Raw genomic sequence first — 14,455 nt, forward strand, 5'->3', positions numbered from 1 at the left:
TAACATCAGAACTGTTCGCTTCCACAAACTTCTCTCTCCAGCAGCCAAAAAAAAGCCATTGTTTTGTGCATACCTTGTACTTTCTGTTGTTAAGAGAGAAAGCTGCCAGCAAGCTCCGTGCTTGGAGCACATGCCGCTTGCGTCAGGCAAGGCAGCCGGTTTTGGAGGAGCCCTGGGGTTCCCCAAGGGAAATGAGGAGTGTCTACAAGTGCCTGGGGCACACTCGTGTCCCTTGTAAATGACCCGGTGAAGCATGAGGCAAATACACCCTAGGGACAAGCTGGCAGAGCGTCCCTGCCTACCGGAGCTCCTTAGTTACAGCAGTTCTCTGCCACTTCAAACTAAAACTCTAATCCTCACCACCCAGCACTCCAGGAGAGTCAGAATGAGGGTGGTTTAATGGAATTTCTTCCCAAATGGAGAGAAATAACAAATTCACAAATCCCCAGCTGCTGAAACAAAGTCACTGATCCCATTACCTATCAGCAACTTGAAGCAGTAGCGAATGAACAGGACTCTGTAGTAGCCGAGGAAGAATGAGACCACACCAAACAAATTGCTGCTCTCAAGCAGCATCCTAAAATTATCTTTGGAAAGAACATACTACAAGTGTACAGTTCCCATTTATTTCACTTGAATTAAATTTTAAAAAGTGTATTTCCCATATTACACATTTTCCATCTGAACCAGTCCTAGCAGAAAGGAAGTATAACCCTCCCACCCCCCTTGCAATTTAAACATACAGGACTGTGGGCCCTGGAAAAGTTTGTATCAATATTACTCCACCGTAGAGTGAAAAGGGCCTCAGAAACAGACTCCATTGCCAGTCCACCATGACTAACTTCTTGTTTAACCCTTCATGGTTTCCACTGTCTGAACAGCATTTAGAAATCTCTTCCAAGCTGCACATCCCGACAGCAGAAAATCCAAAATGTGTGTTCTTGCCCAGTGAACACTGGCACTGCTTGTAAAGTCTGATCAGAGCGCTCTTGTCTAACGAGGCTGGCTCAGCAGTCCTGCTTTAGCTGCCAGAGCTTCGTTCTGCTGGATATGGTACTCCTGGAATCTCATGGAGATCCTTTGTGTCATTTTTAAATACTTCTGTAGGCAGTGGTCTGAGCACGTCATCTAGAGGAAGAGGGAAACAAAAGGCTTCAAACAGCAATTAAACCACTTCCCCAAACAGGACCCAAAATATGAATATATACGGGGATAAACGATTAGGTGATGGCATCTCATATTCTGTGTTAAGCCTCAAGGGGCGTCTAATTTTGCACAGCCTCTGTGTGCACCGGAAAATATGAAGCTTAGTATTTGAGGGATGTCTGAAACATCTTCTAATATTCATTCTTACATGGAAGTCTTCATGGAATACATCTCAGATCCAGGAGATATTACCATTTCATCTGTGGGCACATCTTGTGAAATTGAAGTATATAATGCATTTTATTTCACAATAAATACTAAATCTATTCAATTAGTATCTTACTTTTAAAATTCTGTTTACAAACACATACTATTTTTGACAGCCAAATATGGTCAACTATGTGCTAGTTCATTTTAACCTTTCTTTTGACCTTGTTCCTATTAGCTTCATCAGTCTTGTACTTCCTTGGTTAATCTTCACAAAAGCAACCAGAGTACTCTCTGAAGTTCTATCTGTCAGCCGGACAGGGAAATAAATACCAGGGCCTATTCAACCCACGGTATTATTTTTTAAAGCAAGAAAAAAAAAACCACCCAAACCTCTAAATTTAACTGCAGAGAAAGTTATGAGATTATCTCTGAGCAACAGTTCTACCAATTGGATATTCTGTAGCATGGTTCTAAGCCTTGCCATCACTGTAAAAGTTAACAAATTTAGATAGAAAGACAAGCACTTGGCATGATTACTAGAAAACCAGAAATTGCTTTGATTCTGCTCAGTATAAAGGGACGTGAAAAGCTGAAAATAAGCAAGACAAAAAAAGCCATGCAGCTCTGCAAACCACCCACCACCGGCCCTTCTCCTGGACCTGGCATCAGCTACAGCAAAACCTGTTAAGCAGGAGTTAAGTCTGACTTAGGAAACAAATTCCAGAACTACCCTAAGCTGCTTCTTCCAGAGGGTGTGATATTTGTGATACAGTGCCCAGGGAAGTCTAGACTTGCAGCGCAGTCTTGCTGTAGGGAAAGAGGTCAGAAGCTGTTTTTTCAAACATAGAATCCGAAAGGAAATTCGTGGAGGTATTCATCTTAATTATTTAATAAGAAACTACACCTTTAAATAGGAACATAGCCATTTCCACACCAGATCAGACCAGCGGTCTGTCTAGACCAGTGTCCTGTTTCCAGCAAGGGCAAGAGCCAGATGCTCTGCAAGAAACCCCATAATGATTAATTATGGATAAAACTTCCCATAAGAAAGTTTCTTCCTAGCCTCCATCATGAAGAGATGGCTCCTGTACTGCCAGATGTGGCCCCTTTGCAGAGCACAGAAGCAAAAGACAGATCGGAATCTGAGAATATTTTTTGTATCCAAATTAATCTTAATTCTCCTCTAATGAGCATTCTTTGGTTTTCAATCCCAGGTGTTTAATGAAAGACTATATAAACCGTTATTTTAAAAGACATTCTAGGAACGCTGTGGGTAGCAGAAGAAATAATTATAATCCTCTACTGGAAATCAAATACCATCCCAAAAAGGTAAAGAGGTTGTGCCACTAATGCTCTGTCAGTTCTGTTAACTGACACTCCTTGTATTGTTCAAGCAATTCAAAAGGAGTTGGTAAAAGACAGCGACAAGGAATTATCCAAAATAATTCTGGCCTCCTGTTGTCTATAAAAATTCCACTAAAGCAGATGCAGAGAAGACCAGAGAAGAAAGGAATCTGCCTTGGGAAGCTGAGAGAGCTTTGTTTAGCACAGCAAAACAAAAGCTGAAAGGAGACATGAGTTTTGCCTGCACTGAGGAGTTAAACTCCAAGGAGACAGAAAATGCTCAAAACCAATAGTTAGCTTAAAACTTCAGGATTTTTTCCTCCTCTCACCAGCAGAGTCAAGCAAAGGTTATTAGACTTTTAACCAAGAAAACTATGAGATTCTGAAACAGCCTCTCAATGGGAGAGGAAAGGCAAAAACCACGCAACTAATCTTATCGAGAGCTTAATCTTTTTTGCAGACGATGATGTGATGGAGCTCCCTGCAATGCAAAGAAATGGATTTAACAGCCAGAGCTCTGGAGGCCCATGTTTCTGTGACTCACTGCAATGCAGGGAATGTGGGGAGGTAAACAAGTATTTCAGTAGGATTCTACCTTCAAAGGAAGAGACGCAGGCTGTAGGAGGGCAGCTTCCATGTCCATAAAGATACCACCCATGAGAAGCGGAGGCACAAGAACCTCCACTGTTAGCTCAGAGAATTAAATACATGGAATTACAATAAGCAACCGTACTCAGCAGCACGACTGGGAAGATTGCCTCTGTGTGCACATACTGAAAAGATGACAATGACAAAACCTCGTGAGGTCTTAGCCCATGGTTTGTCTGTAGCTTATGATCTAACACATCAAACGCACTTGACTTCGGTTGGCTGGTTGTTTTCTTTTTGTAAACAAACTCTTAGAGTGCAAAGAAGCCTTTGTCATCGGCTTTGGTCGTATTTAGAGAAGCAGAACTACAGACAAACTATTTCCCTTCCAGTAACACATTTGGAAGCTGGATGCCAGACATCTATACTCCACTAAAGACTTCTACCTAGCTTTTTAGCTAGTTGAAAGATCAAAACTCTAAGTTGCTTAGGAAATTTGAATGCTACACAGCAATTGTACTAAAGGGTCATTAAAAGCATAGGAAACTTTTACCTACCTCTTCTGGTTTAACCTCTCTGCTAGTGAAATCCTTTATGCAATCTAGGAAGCAGTTTTCTGTAAGTTTATTGTATGTTCCAAGAAACTCCTTGAACTGTAAATAAAAAATGAAGAGACAATGAGTATAAAAAAATTTCTACATTAATTTTTCTTACACACAGCTGCATGGGCCATCTGGTGACAATAACATTTAAAGGACAAGTCACTAGAAAAATTTACTATCGGTCAGAAGACTTCAGCACTGCATGCTGTTAGCACTCAAATCAGATACTATACTGTGTGTCAGTGGTCAAATGTTTAATTTTTGATTGCTACAGAACTAGTCTTAACTCAGATGTCATTTTCCATGCCCTACACCTTGTACTCTGTGTGACAGAGTAATACAAGATCTTCAAAGCCACCACCCATGAATACAGCATCTTACCTGCTTGATCTGATCAGATTCCGATATTTGTCCAGCCATATTCTACTGCCTGTGATTCACTCACCTATTCTGAAAATAAAAGTTGAGTTTCAAACAAAAAGCATACATAGGAACTTCCAGCATTTTACAACAGAACAGTTTTATGTTCTTGAAGTGTGTTTAAATGTAACTTTGCTAGCAAAGTTTCAAGCCGTCCACTTGAAGGAAAGTTATCTATATGCAATGTATTCAGTTAAAAGAACATCTAAGACAATTTCAGGTATGAAACCATCCCAAATCTACCTGTTAACTGCTGTTCTTTAAACACTGTAAGAATTTCAAGCATTTAAAGTGACCAAAAAAGAAAAAAACCACAGTATTTTATGTTTTCAGACTAGGGCAGGATTGGGGAGAAGCAACCAACAACGTTTTCTAGCATGACAGTTTAGTGACTTTAGATGTCATCTGTAAAAACAGTGAGGAAAAAAGGCAAGCACAGAATAGTAGCAACTCTGAATAGATGCGGCATGAGCCAGCTCGCATCGGAGAAGCAGATGCCTGGTTTCTATGTAGCTGCATTCTCACCAAACACTTAAACTAGAGCAAATGTTCTGGTCATTGAATACAGTGAATTAAAGACAAGAAAACATAGAAGAATGAGAATGGCTTTAAAGGAAGTGAAACAGACAACAAGGGAAGAATGAACAGCCACAGATCCAAGAATTCCAGCAAACATCCTCAAAGAAGATTCACATTCCTGATCTAACACAGTAAACAAGTTAAGGCTTGAATGCATCCCTGCTAGTTTTCTAGAAGAATACTGAAAGGTAAGTCTTCCTTTTCCCTTCATTTATATATTGTCTAAGACCTCGCACAGATGATAATGCAAGCTGATATTGCACATTTAAACTGAAGGATCATGTTCTTGTCATTCACATCAACCTGTGGGAGAAAAATTAACACTGAAGTGTAATCCCTCTGTGAAAACAAGTTAATTTCACCCCTTAGCAAGGGCTACTTGTAACTAATCTGTATTATGCTTTGCCAAATTTTGAGCAAGACATTCATGTTTTAGAAAGCTTAAACTATTCCAGCCTCTCAGCAGAGGGGAGAGGGTGAGCAAGCCTTCTGAACAAGAACAAAATGACACTAATTATTTCTACAGCAGAAAGAAAACCAAGCAACTAAAAATAACACCATGGACTCTCACATGCATGTGCTCTCCCCACACCCCCTCCCAGCAGTGGAATAATATACAGTGGAATAATATCCTATAGGATATATATGGTTGCTCAAAAGAAACAAGGTGTTAGTCAGGTTAATGTAAACCTCTAACTTGTTCTAGGTGAGATGGATGTGACTTATGTGGCAGAACAGCTAGTGAAAATGAATAGTGCCTCCACTGTCTCATTTCTCAGCCTGTTAGAAGAATAATCAGTGACAATTCTATAAAGTCAGTATAAGTAGATTATTAAACAGAGTTAAAAACAAGAGAGAACAGGAAAGACTTTTATCCTCTCCCAAGCACAGAAAGCTAAAGCTTCAAGTCATGAAAGTGCCGTTTTCTCACACTCAGTATTGCTTCATTATGCTTGTTTATAACAAACCTGATCTTTTGATCTTTGGTGACTAGTTTGGCAGGCTTAAAATTACAGTTTTACTGAACTGTAGTTCCACAAAGCTTTTATACTTGCACTTGGGAAATAGCTCAGATTTAAATCAGCACAACAGCACTATCTGATTTTTCAGTGTCTGAAGCACTTGTCCCTGTACAGGTATTTTACCCTTTCGACACAGCAGGCAGTGAAATTACATGGCTCAGCTGCACCTCTTTAGTAGCTACAAATTGCAGGCAGCTGCCTTAACATCTACAAATGCACCACCTAAACATTCCCAGAAGTGTGCTTATGTGGTTTCTTCTTAAAATAGGTTAAATGTATAGTTTCAAGTTTTCCTGTTGTTTGTCCCCTTTCCCTCCAGCCTGTGAAATAAGCAAAAAAAAGTGATGAAAAAGCCCATTATGGGGCTTGGCAGCTTGACTAACACACCACACAGCTGCTTATAGAGCTGCTCAAACAACCCAAGCGTGCTTCAGGTTTAAGGGTACGTAGTCTGGATTACTTTCCTCTGGGCTGAATGTGATTTGAAAATTCGGCATTGCACTTTTAAACACATCACACTGAAGGAAAAAAATATCTCTGAATAAACCACTGCAATATGGTCTGGATGTGCTAGTTCACCAGAAGAGCAGCAACAGGCAGGACATCTCCCTTCTCCAAAGGCCCTGGAGCCCTTCCAAATATGTTTGGATGTTCTAAAGAGACATTCTTTAAAGATAAGCCTCTTTGAAGAAAACTAGCACTTAAGGATAACTTGAGGTTTTCATTTCTCATAGTTAGGCATAATGGGTTTTCCATCCACTTTCCAAAGATAAATAAAGGCTTTAGTCAGTCAAACTTATTCTCTATGCAAGATCCATCCCAGCTCCCAGCCCCGTTTTAGAATCTGGAAAATGCTTCTAATATTTCCTTCTGCTGTGGCTGCCACTCCCATTGCCATGGAAACATGAAATCACTACAGACTGACAGCTTCGTTTAAAAAGCTAAAGCTCATTTATGAAATAAAAATATTAGGTTAATGATTCCTAGCTAGGCTGAGTCAATCACTTATCTGCTTCCATGGCGGGAGGAACAGCAGCCAGAACTAGAGGCAAGAGCTCTTCTAAAATTCCTCCGTGTGGGCTTACAGCTTCCCCAGCTGCATCTCCAGCCCTTTGGAATCTGAGGGCTCAGGAACACAACTACTACTAAGCACTAACACCTGGAACAGAGCTTTTGATTATAATTACTGTACTGCTGGGTGGCTGAAACACCTTCCTCCATTTCACAGCCTGGAGTTCCTACAGGTGAAACACATACTGTAAACTACAGCAAGGAAGTTTTTTTTTCCACTGATGTAATCAACATTAGAGTCTCTTACCTAATCTTGAGTCAATAGTAACTTTTGCCATGGAAACAAAACAAGCCCTGTGGCTCGTTTTTTTTTTTTTGGGGGGGGGGCGGGTTGTCTTCTTTTTAGCTTGTCTGTGAGGAGCTACATTTTCCCCGGGGAACAGTCTGTGGAGATACACCATAAATCCATCACACTTGTTATCCGAATTAACAATCTGAATGAAGCGTAGGCACAGCCTATTCTATACAGAGGAGCCTGCAACTTTTCTAGCTTCTAATTATACATGCAGAACACCAGACAAGTGTTTCTGAATGTATGTAAATAGGACAAAGAAAAATAAAGATATTGGGAATTCAACTGAGCTTGTGGCTTAATTCGGAAAAGAGTAGCATTTACGTATTTGGACCGTATGGATGAGACTGGCTGTCCAGCGCAGGTGTTCAAATCCTCCTTATGTTCAATACTAGGTATATTCAGAATAGAAATGTGTCAAGATAAAGCACCCACAGCTTGTAAAGAAAGGGTTTTTCTACCCTTGGGAATTACCAGGCTAGAACTTGACTGACATCAGAAAAAAACCCCACCTCATTGAATTAAAGAACTCTTTTACTGAATTAAATCAAACTACAAGTAGCTATGAAACCAGCAGGCTGCTAAACTAATAACATAAAATTCAGGGCAAGAGGGAATTTAACACCAAACTCCCGGTGCTGTGGGCCGGCAGCCATGATGGCTCTGCCCCAGTTCTGAAGCGGGTCCAGGTGCTTTCCTGACTGGTGCTTGAAAAATGGTTACACAAACGTTTTCTTATCGTTCTCCCTCAGACTAGTGTTTGCAATGTGGTTACACAAAGGTTTCCCTCACACTGTCCTTTAGACTGGTGCTTGCAACGTGGTTACACAAAGGTTTTCTTGCTCCACACGCTGCATCCAGCCTTCAGAGGCGCATGGTGGGGTAAGGCAGGGACTGGTCAGATAATCAGATGTACCTGGTACACAGGTTGTTATAATTCACGATATCATGGCTGTGGGTTAGAACTGGCTCTGAAGAAAAAAAAAGATCAATGGCAGGAAAGGTCTTGTAATGTGGAAGGTGAGTTAACACAGTAAGCTGGAAACCAGACACCCCGAGAGCCTCTTGGACAGACAGAACACACGCAAGGGGGTCTGTTCGAGAAGATAAATTAGGCCTGGCTGATACTTGTGACCCAATAAGATCATAAACCTGAGCTGGAGATTAAAAAAACAAAACAAAACAAAAAAAAACGAGGTGAAATTGTTTTACTACATCCTTAACTTAACGCTTTCAAGGGCACCTTGAGTTTTTCTGTCAGGGAGACACTCGTTGAGCCCAGACCCGGCTCAACAGCCCCGGCTCAACAGCCCCGGCCAGGCCCAGGCGGGTACCGCTCCATGCGGGCGGAGGAAGAGACGCCCCGGCACTGGGGAAATAACCCAAAAGTGGCGATTTTCTCTTCATTCGCAGGACCTTTTCTGCGCCACATGGCCCAGCGCCGCCCACCCCCGCGAAGGGCCGCACCTGGCGGCTGGCGCCGGGCCTGCCGCCGTCCCAACGCCGTCCCTCCCCGCCGGGCCAGGAGACAGCGGGACCAGGCCAGAGCCATCCCGAGTTCCCCGCCCGGTCCCTCACAGGAGGCGCCACCGCCCGCGCGCGCACTCACCCGCACCGCCACGAGCCGGCGCGTCCACCCTCCGCCCCGCGGCGCAGCGCCCTCAGCTGCCCCCGCTACCGGCAGCGGGCGCGGGTTTCCTGCCGGACGCTATTGAGGAGAGGACCCCGCGCAGGCGTGAAGAGGCGCGGGCGGGCGCCGCTGCTATGGCAGCGGGCGCTTCCGGTGCGGGGCTCAGAGCGGTGCGGCGGGATTCTCTGTCCCTCAGGCCGCCGGGGAACCGTCCCCCGGCGCCTTCAGGCCACTTTAGCTACGCGGGGCCAGGCGGCTGAGGGGGCGGTCTCTTAGTCAGGGCGCTGCTGCTGAACTCCTGTCCAGCGCTGCGTGATGGGATTCGCATGGCGGCGGGAGGCAGCCCCAGCCCCAGCCAGGAGTCCCTGCTCAGCCTCACGGCGGCCGACGTGCTCGTTCACTCCACGAGTGTCCACAGGGAGAAGCCCATTGAGAGCGTGAGCAGAGCCGGCGGCCGCGGGGAGAAAGTGACGATCGCTGTGAAGAAGCTGCGTGACGGGGTCTGTCCGCGCCCGGCGCCCCGCGTTCCTCCGGCCCTGGCGGCGAACAGGGCTCCGAGGAGCCGAGCGACACACGGAGCCGCCGGCGGCGCGACCCCAGGTGCGGGCTTTACCGTGGGTGGGTGTTCGGCTTAGGTTTGAGGTAAAAATCACTCTGTGGTGTGTTTTCACAGAGTCATAGGATGTCAGGGATTGGAAGGGACCTGGAAAGCTCATCCAGTGCAATCCCCCCATGGAGCAGGAACACCCAGATGAGGTTACACAGGAAGGTGTCCAGGCAGGTCTTGAATGTCTCCAGAGTAGAAGACTCCACAACCTCCCTGGGCAGCCTGTTCCAGGCTCTGCCACCCTCACTGAGAAGAAGTTTCTTCTCAAATTTAAGTGGAACCTTTTGTGTTCCAGTTTGAACCCATTGCCCCTTGTCCTGTCATTGGTTGTCACCAAGAAGAGCCTGGCTCCATCCTCCTGATACTCACCCTTTATATATTTGTCAGCATTATATAAGGTCACCCCTCAGTCTCCTCCAAGCTCCAGAGCCCCAGCTCCCTCAGCCTTTCCTCACACGGGAGATGCTCCACTCCCTTCAGCATCTTGGTGGCTGCGCTGGACTCTCTCCAGCAGTTCCCTGTCCTGCTGGAACTGAGGGGCCGCAACTGGACACAATATTGCAGGTGTGGTCTCCCCAGGGCAGAGCAGAGGGGCAGGAGAACCTCTCTGACCTACTGACCCACCCCCCTTCTAATCCACCCCAGGTACCATTGGCCTTCCTGGCCACAAGCACCCAGTGCTGGCTCATGGTCACCCTGCTGTCCCCCAGCACCCCTAGTCATGTAGTGGTTTTATAATGAAGGTATCTTTGTGTTTTGGTACTGCAAATATCAACACTCTTTCAAAATTTGCGTTTGACTGGTTTCCCTGGCTTCGTTTTGCACACAAAAAGCAGCTTGTGCAGGGTTAGGTTTCAGTCAATGCTCTGTTAACAGAACAACACTCTTGGCTCCAAATTCCTCGTCCTTAATTATTAGGCAACTCTCATCTTTATAAGAGAAGTCATGACTGTTATAATGACTTTTCACAAATACACTGGGCAGGAAGGCTTTAGGCAGGATGGAACGGTATGTGTGGAAGTACATGAGGACAGGCTGAGAGAGTTGGGGTGTTCAGCCTGGAGAAGAAAAGTGCAGGGGAGACCTTATTGTGGCCTTTCCATACTAAAAAGGGACCAATAAGAAAGATGGGGACAGACTTTTAGCAGGGTCTGTTGCTATAGGACAAGGGGTGATAGTTTTAGACTAAGGGAGGGAGATTCAGGCTGGACATGAGGAAGAAATTTTTGCCATTGAGGGTGATGAGAGCCTGGCCCAGGTTGGCCAGAGAGGTGGTGGATGCCCCATCCCTGGAGACATCCCAGGCCAGGCTGGATGGGGCTCTGAGCAACCTGAGCTGGTGAAGATGTCCCTGCTCATGGCAAGGGTGGCACTGAAGCTTGGAAGCTCCCTTCCCACCCAAACTCTTCTGTGATTCTATGAAATAAGACAGGACTTTTCCATTGTGTCATAGGTTTAAATGCAATTTGTACTTTATCTTTTTAGACACCATAAATATTTATTCAATTTTATGCTCAAAGTGTAGTCAGCAAGGAAATCTGTACTTAACAGAATATTGCTCCTGCCAAGAGACATCTCTGAGGAGTCCCAATATTTGGGCCTTCTTTGTGTTTTCATGGAATTTTCTGAGTTATTTTGTGGTTTTATACTGGAAGAGAGACCAAAAGTTGATTTTTTTTTTTTCCTTTTATTTTTTTCTAAATGCTCTTTTTTTCAGGGACTTTTTTGTATATTGTGAAACAAGTCTGTAGTCTAGGCTCACAGAATTAATTAGTTTTTGTAAGCTTCAGCTTGGCAGCTGCGGTTCTTTGTGTTATGAATGTCATTACATTCAGGTATACAGGCAGAGGAAAGGTTGAGGTCTGGCTTAGTCAGCCTACTGCATTTAAAAAATCATTATGACCACAGTAAAACTACTTTTATTTTAGGAGTCCTGAGTACTAAAGGACATCCAGAACATCTGCTTTCAGGAGAAGATTCTACGAAGCCGATGTTTTTATCGCAAATGGTAAGAAAAGTTACTGTTGCTTCCTGCAATCCCACACTAAGAGAACAGCGTTTTTCTCAAAAAGTTGTAGCTTTTGTAAAAGTAGAGGAAACCTTTGGCTTAGCTTCTGCACAATGGTGCATCTTCTTTCCTCTTTGAGTTGCTGCTAATGTGATATTAATGCTGAACTGTTTAGAGGGGGTTTGTTTACCTGTTGCATAGTAAATACCAAGGTATGTTTCTAAATTTTAGCGTAATTCTTCCTTTGAAAAGGTGGTTATACATGGCACAATATTAATCAGAAAAGCCTAAAACTTTTTGTATTTTTTTTCACTTCATATTGTAGATAATGAAATGGACATCAGTTTATATGGAACTCTCTAATACTTAAAATTAAAAGGCTTATTTCCTTGTGATTTGTTTGTTGTATCTTACCTGCAGTGGAGACTTGTCTCTTGGGCATACGTACTGTGATGAGCATGCATGAGGATAAAATTAACCTGTGCTGTGAAAGGGTAGCAGCAAAATCTCTGCATGGCTCAGAGTAGACCTAGTGAGCTGAACAAAAGTCTCAAAAGGACGGTGGAGTTCTCCACCATCAAATAAGGTTAATTAAGAGATTTTAACCTTCCTGACTTGCCTTTATGGCTCCTCATAGACATTGATTATTCATGGATTCCACTTCATGAAAACTCAACTCTGTCCCTTCAGTTCTGCGGTCAGTGATACAAGCGCTTAATTCTGTGTGTGTGGGTAATCCTGAATTGTTTGAGATTAGCACCTAAACACGTGTAGTTCCACTACTACTTCTTTGGCCATAACTGAGGAGAATACACTTAATCAGCACTCAGAATGTATACTTTTAGTTTGAATTGTGTTTCTAGGGTTTTGTCCCTAAAACATCCTGTGAGTTCTTGATTACAAAGTCCAGATGATTCTACGGTAGAGATCTTGACAGATTTTGTTCCAAGACTTTGTGTTAGTGTGTGGAGATGCTTCCTTTTGTATATTCAGCAATGCCATGCGCTTCTAAAATTTTGGCCACCGATACCATTTGCCATATGCTTTTCTGCTCTTCTTGTTCTAAAGGATTATCCTGGAGAAGCTGTAGTACAAGAAGATCCTTCACGGCTGCTGGAAGACAGCAGGAGACCTAAAGGTAATCAATGTACTGCTGCAGCCCTTGTTTTTGTAACAAAACTGATTAATTAGAGGAAAAGGGAGCTTTAATTTTATCTTAGGTATTTTTCTTCAATATAGAAACTTTGACTGAAAATAGTCAAAGGTTTCTTTAATAAAAAGATGATGATTATAGTTTACATTCTTAAATTTTGTAAATTTTACTTCAGTCCTTCTGGCATTACACCAGCTTATGTAGCCCTTGTGATTAACCGACGGGGATTTCTACCAGTGCACCAGGATGGTGCGATTCTGTTTGCTAATCAAACTATTCATGTCTCTGAACAGAGAATTTAGTGGGGCAACACATTGTTTGGATGCATTTTCCTGTTGTGAGTAATGGTACTACAAATACATATTTTTCTGCAAGCAAGCTACACCATAAAAAGTGTATTTTTAGTCCTTAAGAATCTAAGATATTGCATTGTCAATGCCTTTAACTTCTGAATCTGTCAGTTTCAGTCAGATTTGGAGAAGTGAAGACTTTGTAAAGAAAATACACTTCTGCAGGTTTCTTGGATACCTGTAGTTGTGTAGAGGAAAGAAATACAAATCAATACCCCCACTTAAGGCCGAAAAGCAGTACTGTACTTTCCTTTTTTATACTTAAGAGGCAGCAGCTAGTTACTAGCTGTGTGTAATTAGCAGTAGCTCTGAAACACCAAACCTGCCACATCTTGAGTTTTTTGCTCTGCCCAGGAAACCGTGGATGAAGGAGAGGCCGCAATCCTTTTGGCGTAATTTTAAGCTATTAAGAGAATCTGTTGTAATTTATGATGACTGCAGGGAAATATTCATATCACAGTTCTATTTAAAAAAAAAATATATATTTTTTTCAAGTTAGAATTTTCAGAGTTTTATTGAATGGTTTGTGTGAACTCAAGTTACCATTTATGTGGCATTTTTCCCCAGATTTTATGAAGGTGAGGTATTGTCATTTTCACAGCATACTAAAATAGATTTTATTGATACCGACATTCAATACTAGATAAAGTTGTGTTAAATGAAGCCTACCCTTACTCTCATCATGATTTAAATCTGCTACTTAGTGAAGGGAATCAGTTTATTATTGCAATAGATAAAATGGTTGATGCATGCAACAGATTCTTTGCAGCAAAATTGCACATGTTGTTGAAATAACGCTTTGTGTGTACCTCTAAAATAGACATTCTGTGCCAATTAACCTGACAAAGTGTATTTCATGTCCTTCCTTTCCCACAGATGATGTTTTTATTTCTCAGTATGCTACTGGTCAGAAAGAGGCTTTGAGAGCGGTGTTAAAGTAAGTATGTGGTGTTGTTAGTGTCCCAGCTGCTCTGTCTACTCCTATGCTACTTCTTCAGTTTCTGCCAAAATGCATAGGTGGTAAGGAAAAAGTATTTCTTATAGTTCTCTGTTAGTATTCTTTGTCTATGAAGGTGTTTTCAGTTTATTTTATTGTTCAGAGCTCACTGGAGTATCTTGTTTATTTTACATGTTTTTGGTAATGACTTTAGATTATTTGAATTAGTGATTTCATGATACAGGAGTCAGACAAGATCTGCTCTGATAATTTATTTCATACCAAAACCATATAGTATTTTAAAGACAGATAAGGACACATGCCGTGTTTATCCATAGGCCAGAAAACTTGAACATTAGAAATTTAGTTGGACTTTGCTATTAGTACATTGAACTTTGCAAAATACAACCTGTAAACATATTCTTTGTTGTGGTTGCAGTCATGACAGGGAAATGACTTTTATATTAGAATCTGTAACATAATCCTGAGAAGCTTC

General features: G+C 42.6%; 2 protein-coding genes across 2 annotated transcripts in view; one reads left to right on the plus strand and one right to left on the minus strand.

The window, feature by feature from the left end:
• Positions 1-612: 612 nt before the first annotated feature.
• Positions 613-9,003, minus strand: TIMM9 (translocase of inner mitochondrial membrane 9). The gene is made up of 4 exons (XM_080344590.1): positions 8,884-9,003; positions 4,272-4,340; positions 3,846-3,941; positions 613-1,128 (listed from the first exon to the last, which is right to left on the minus strand). The coding sequence occupies exons 2-4, from the start codon at positions 4,308-4,310 to the stop codon at positions 994-996; spliced, it is 270 nt and encodes an 89-aa protein (XP_080200716.1). The 5' UTR covers positions 4,311-4,340; positions 8,884-9,003; the 3' UTR covers positions 613-993.
• A 58-nt stretch (positions 9,004-9,061) lies between these two features.
• The window catches only part of KIAA0586, a gene marked incomplete at its 3' end in the record, with an annotated part of 79,161 nt that continues 73,767 nt past the window's right edge, over positions 9,062-14,455 (plus strand). Inside the window, exons 1-4 of the mRNA XM_080344591.1 lie at positions 9,062-9,504; positions 11,440-11,519; positions 12,588-12,657; positions 13,899-13,959. Of these exons, the coding sequence (XP_080200717.1) occupies positions 9,231-9,504; positions 11,440-11,519; positions 12,588-12,657; positions 13,899-13,959 (485 nt within the window). The 5' untranslated portion in view covers positions 9,062-9,230. The remainder of the gene's footprint in view (positions 9,505-11,439; positions 11,520-12,587; positions 12,658-13,898; positions 13,960-14,455) is intronic.

The sequence above is a fragment of the Nesoenas mayeri genome (assembly GCF_963082525.1).
Source record: "Nesoenas mayeri genome assembly, chromosome: 5".
Classification (NCBI taxonomy): domain Eukaryota; kingdom Metazoa; phylum Chordata; class Aves; order Columbiformes; family Columbidae; genus Nesoenas; species Nesoenas mayeri.

Excerpts from the sequence above, each read along its gene's own strand:
- TIMM9 (XM_080344590.1), bottom strand. The coding sequence starts at position 4,310 with ATGGCTGGACAAATATCGGAATCTGATCAGATCAAGCAG. Across the intron at positions 3,942-4,271 it reads AATCTGATCAGATCAAGCAG|TTCAAGGAGTTTCTTGGAAC; the intron begins GTAAGATGCTGT and ends TTTTATTTACAG. Across the intron at positions 1,129-3,845 it reads GAGAGGTTAAACCAGAAGAG|ATGACGTGCTCAGACCACTG; the intron begins GTAGGTAAAAGT and ends CTCTTCCTCTAG.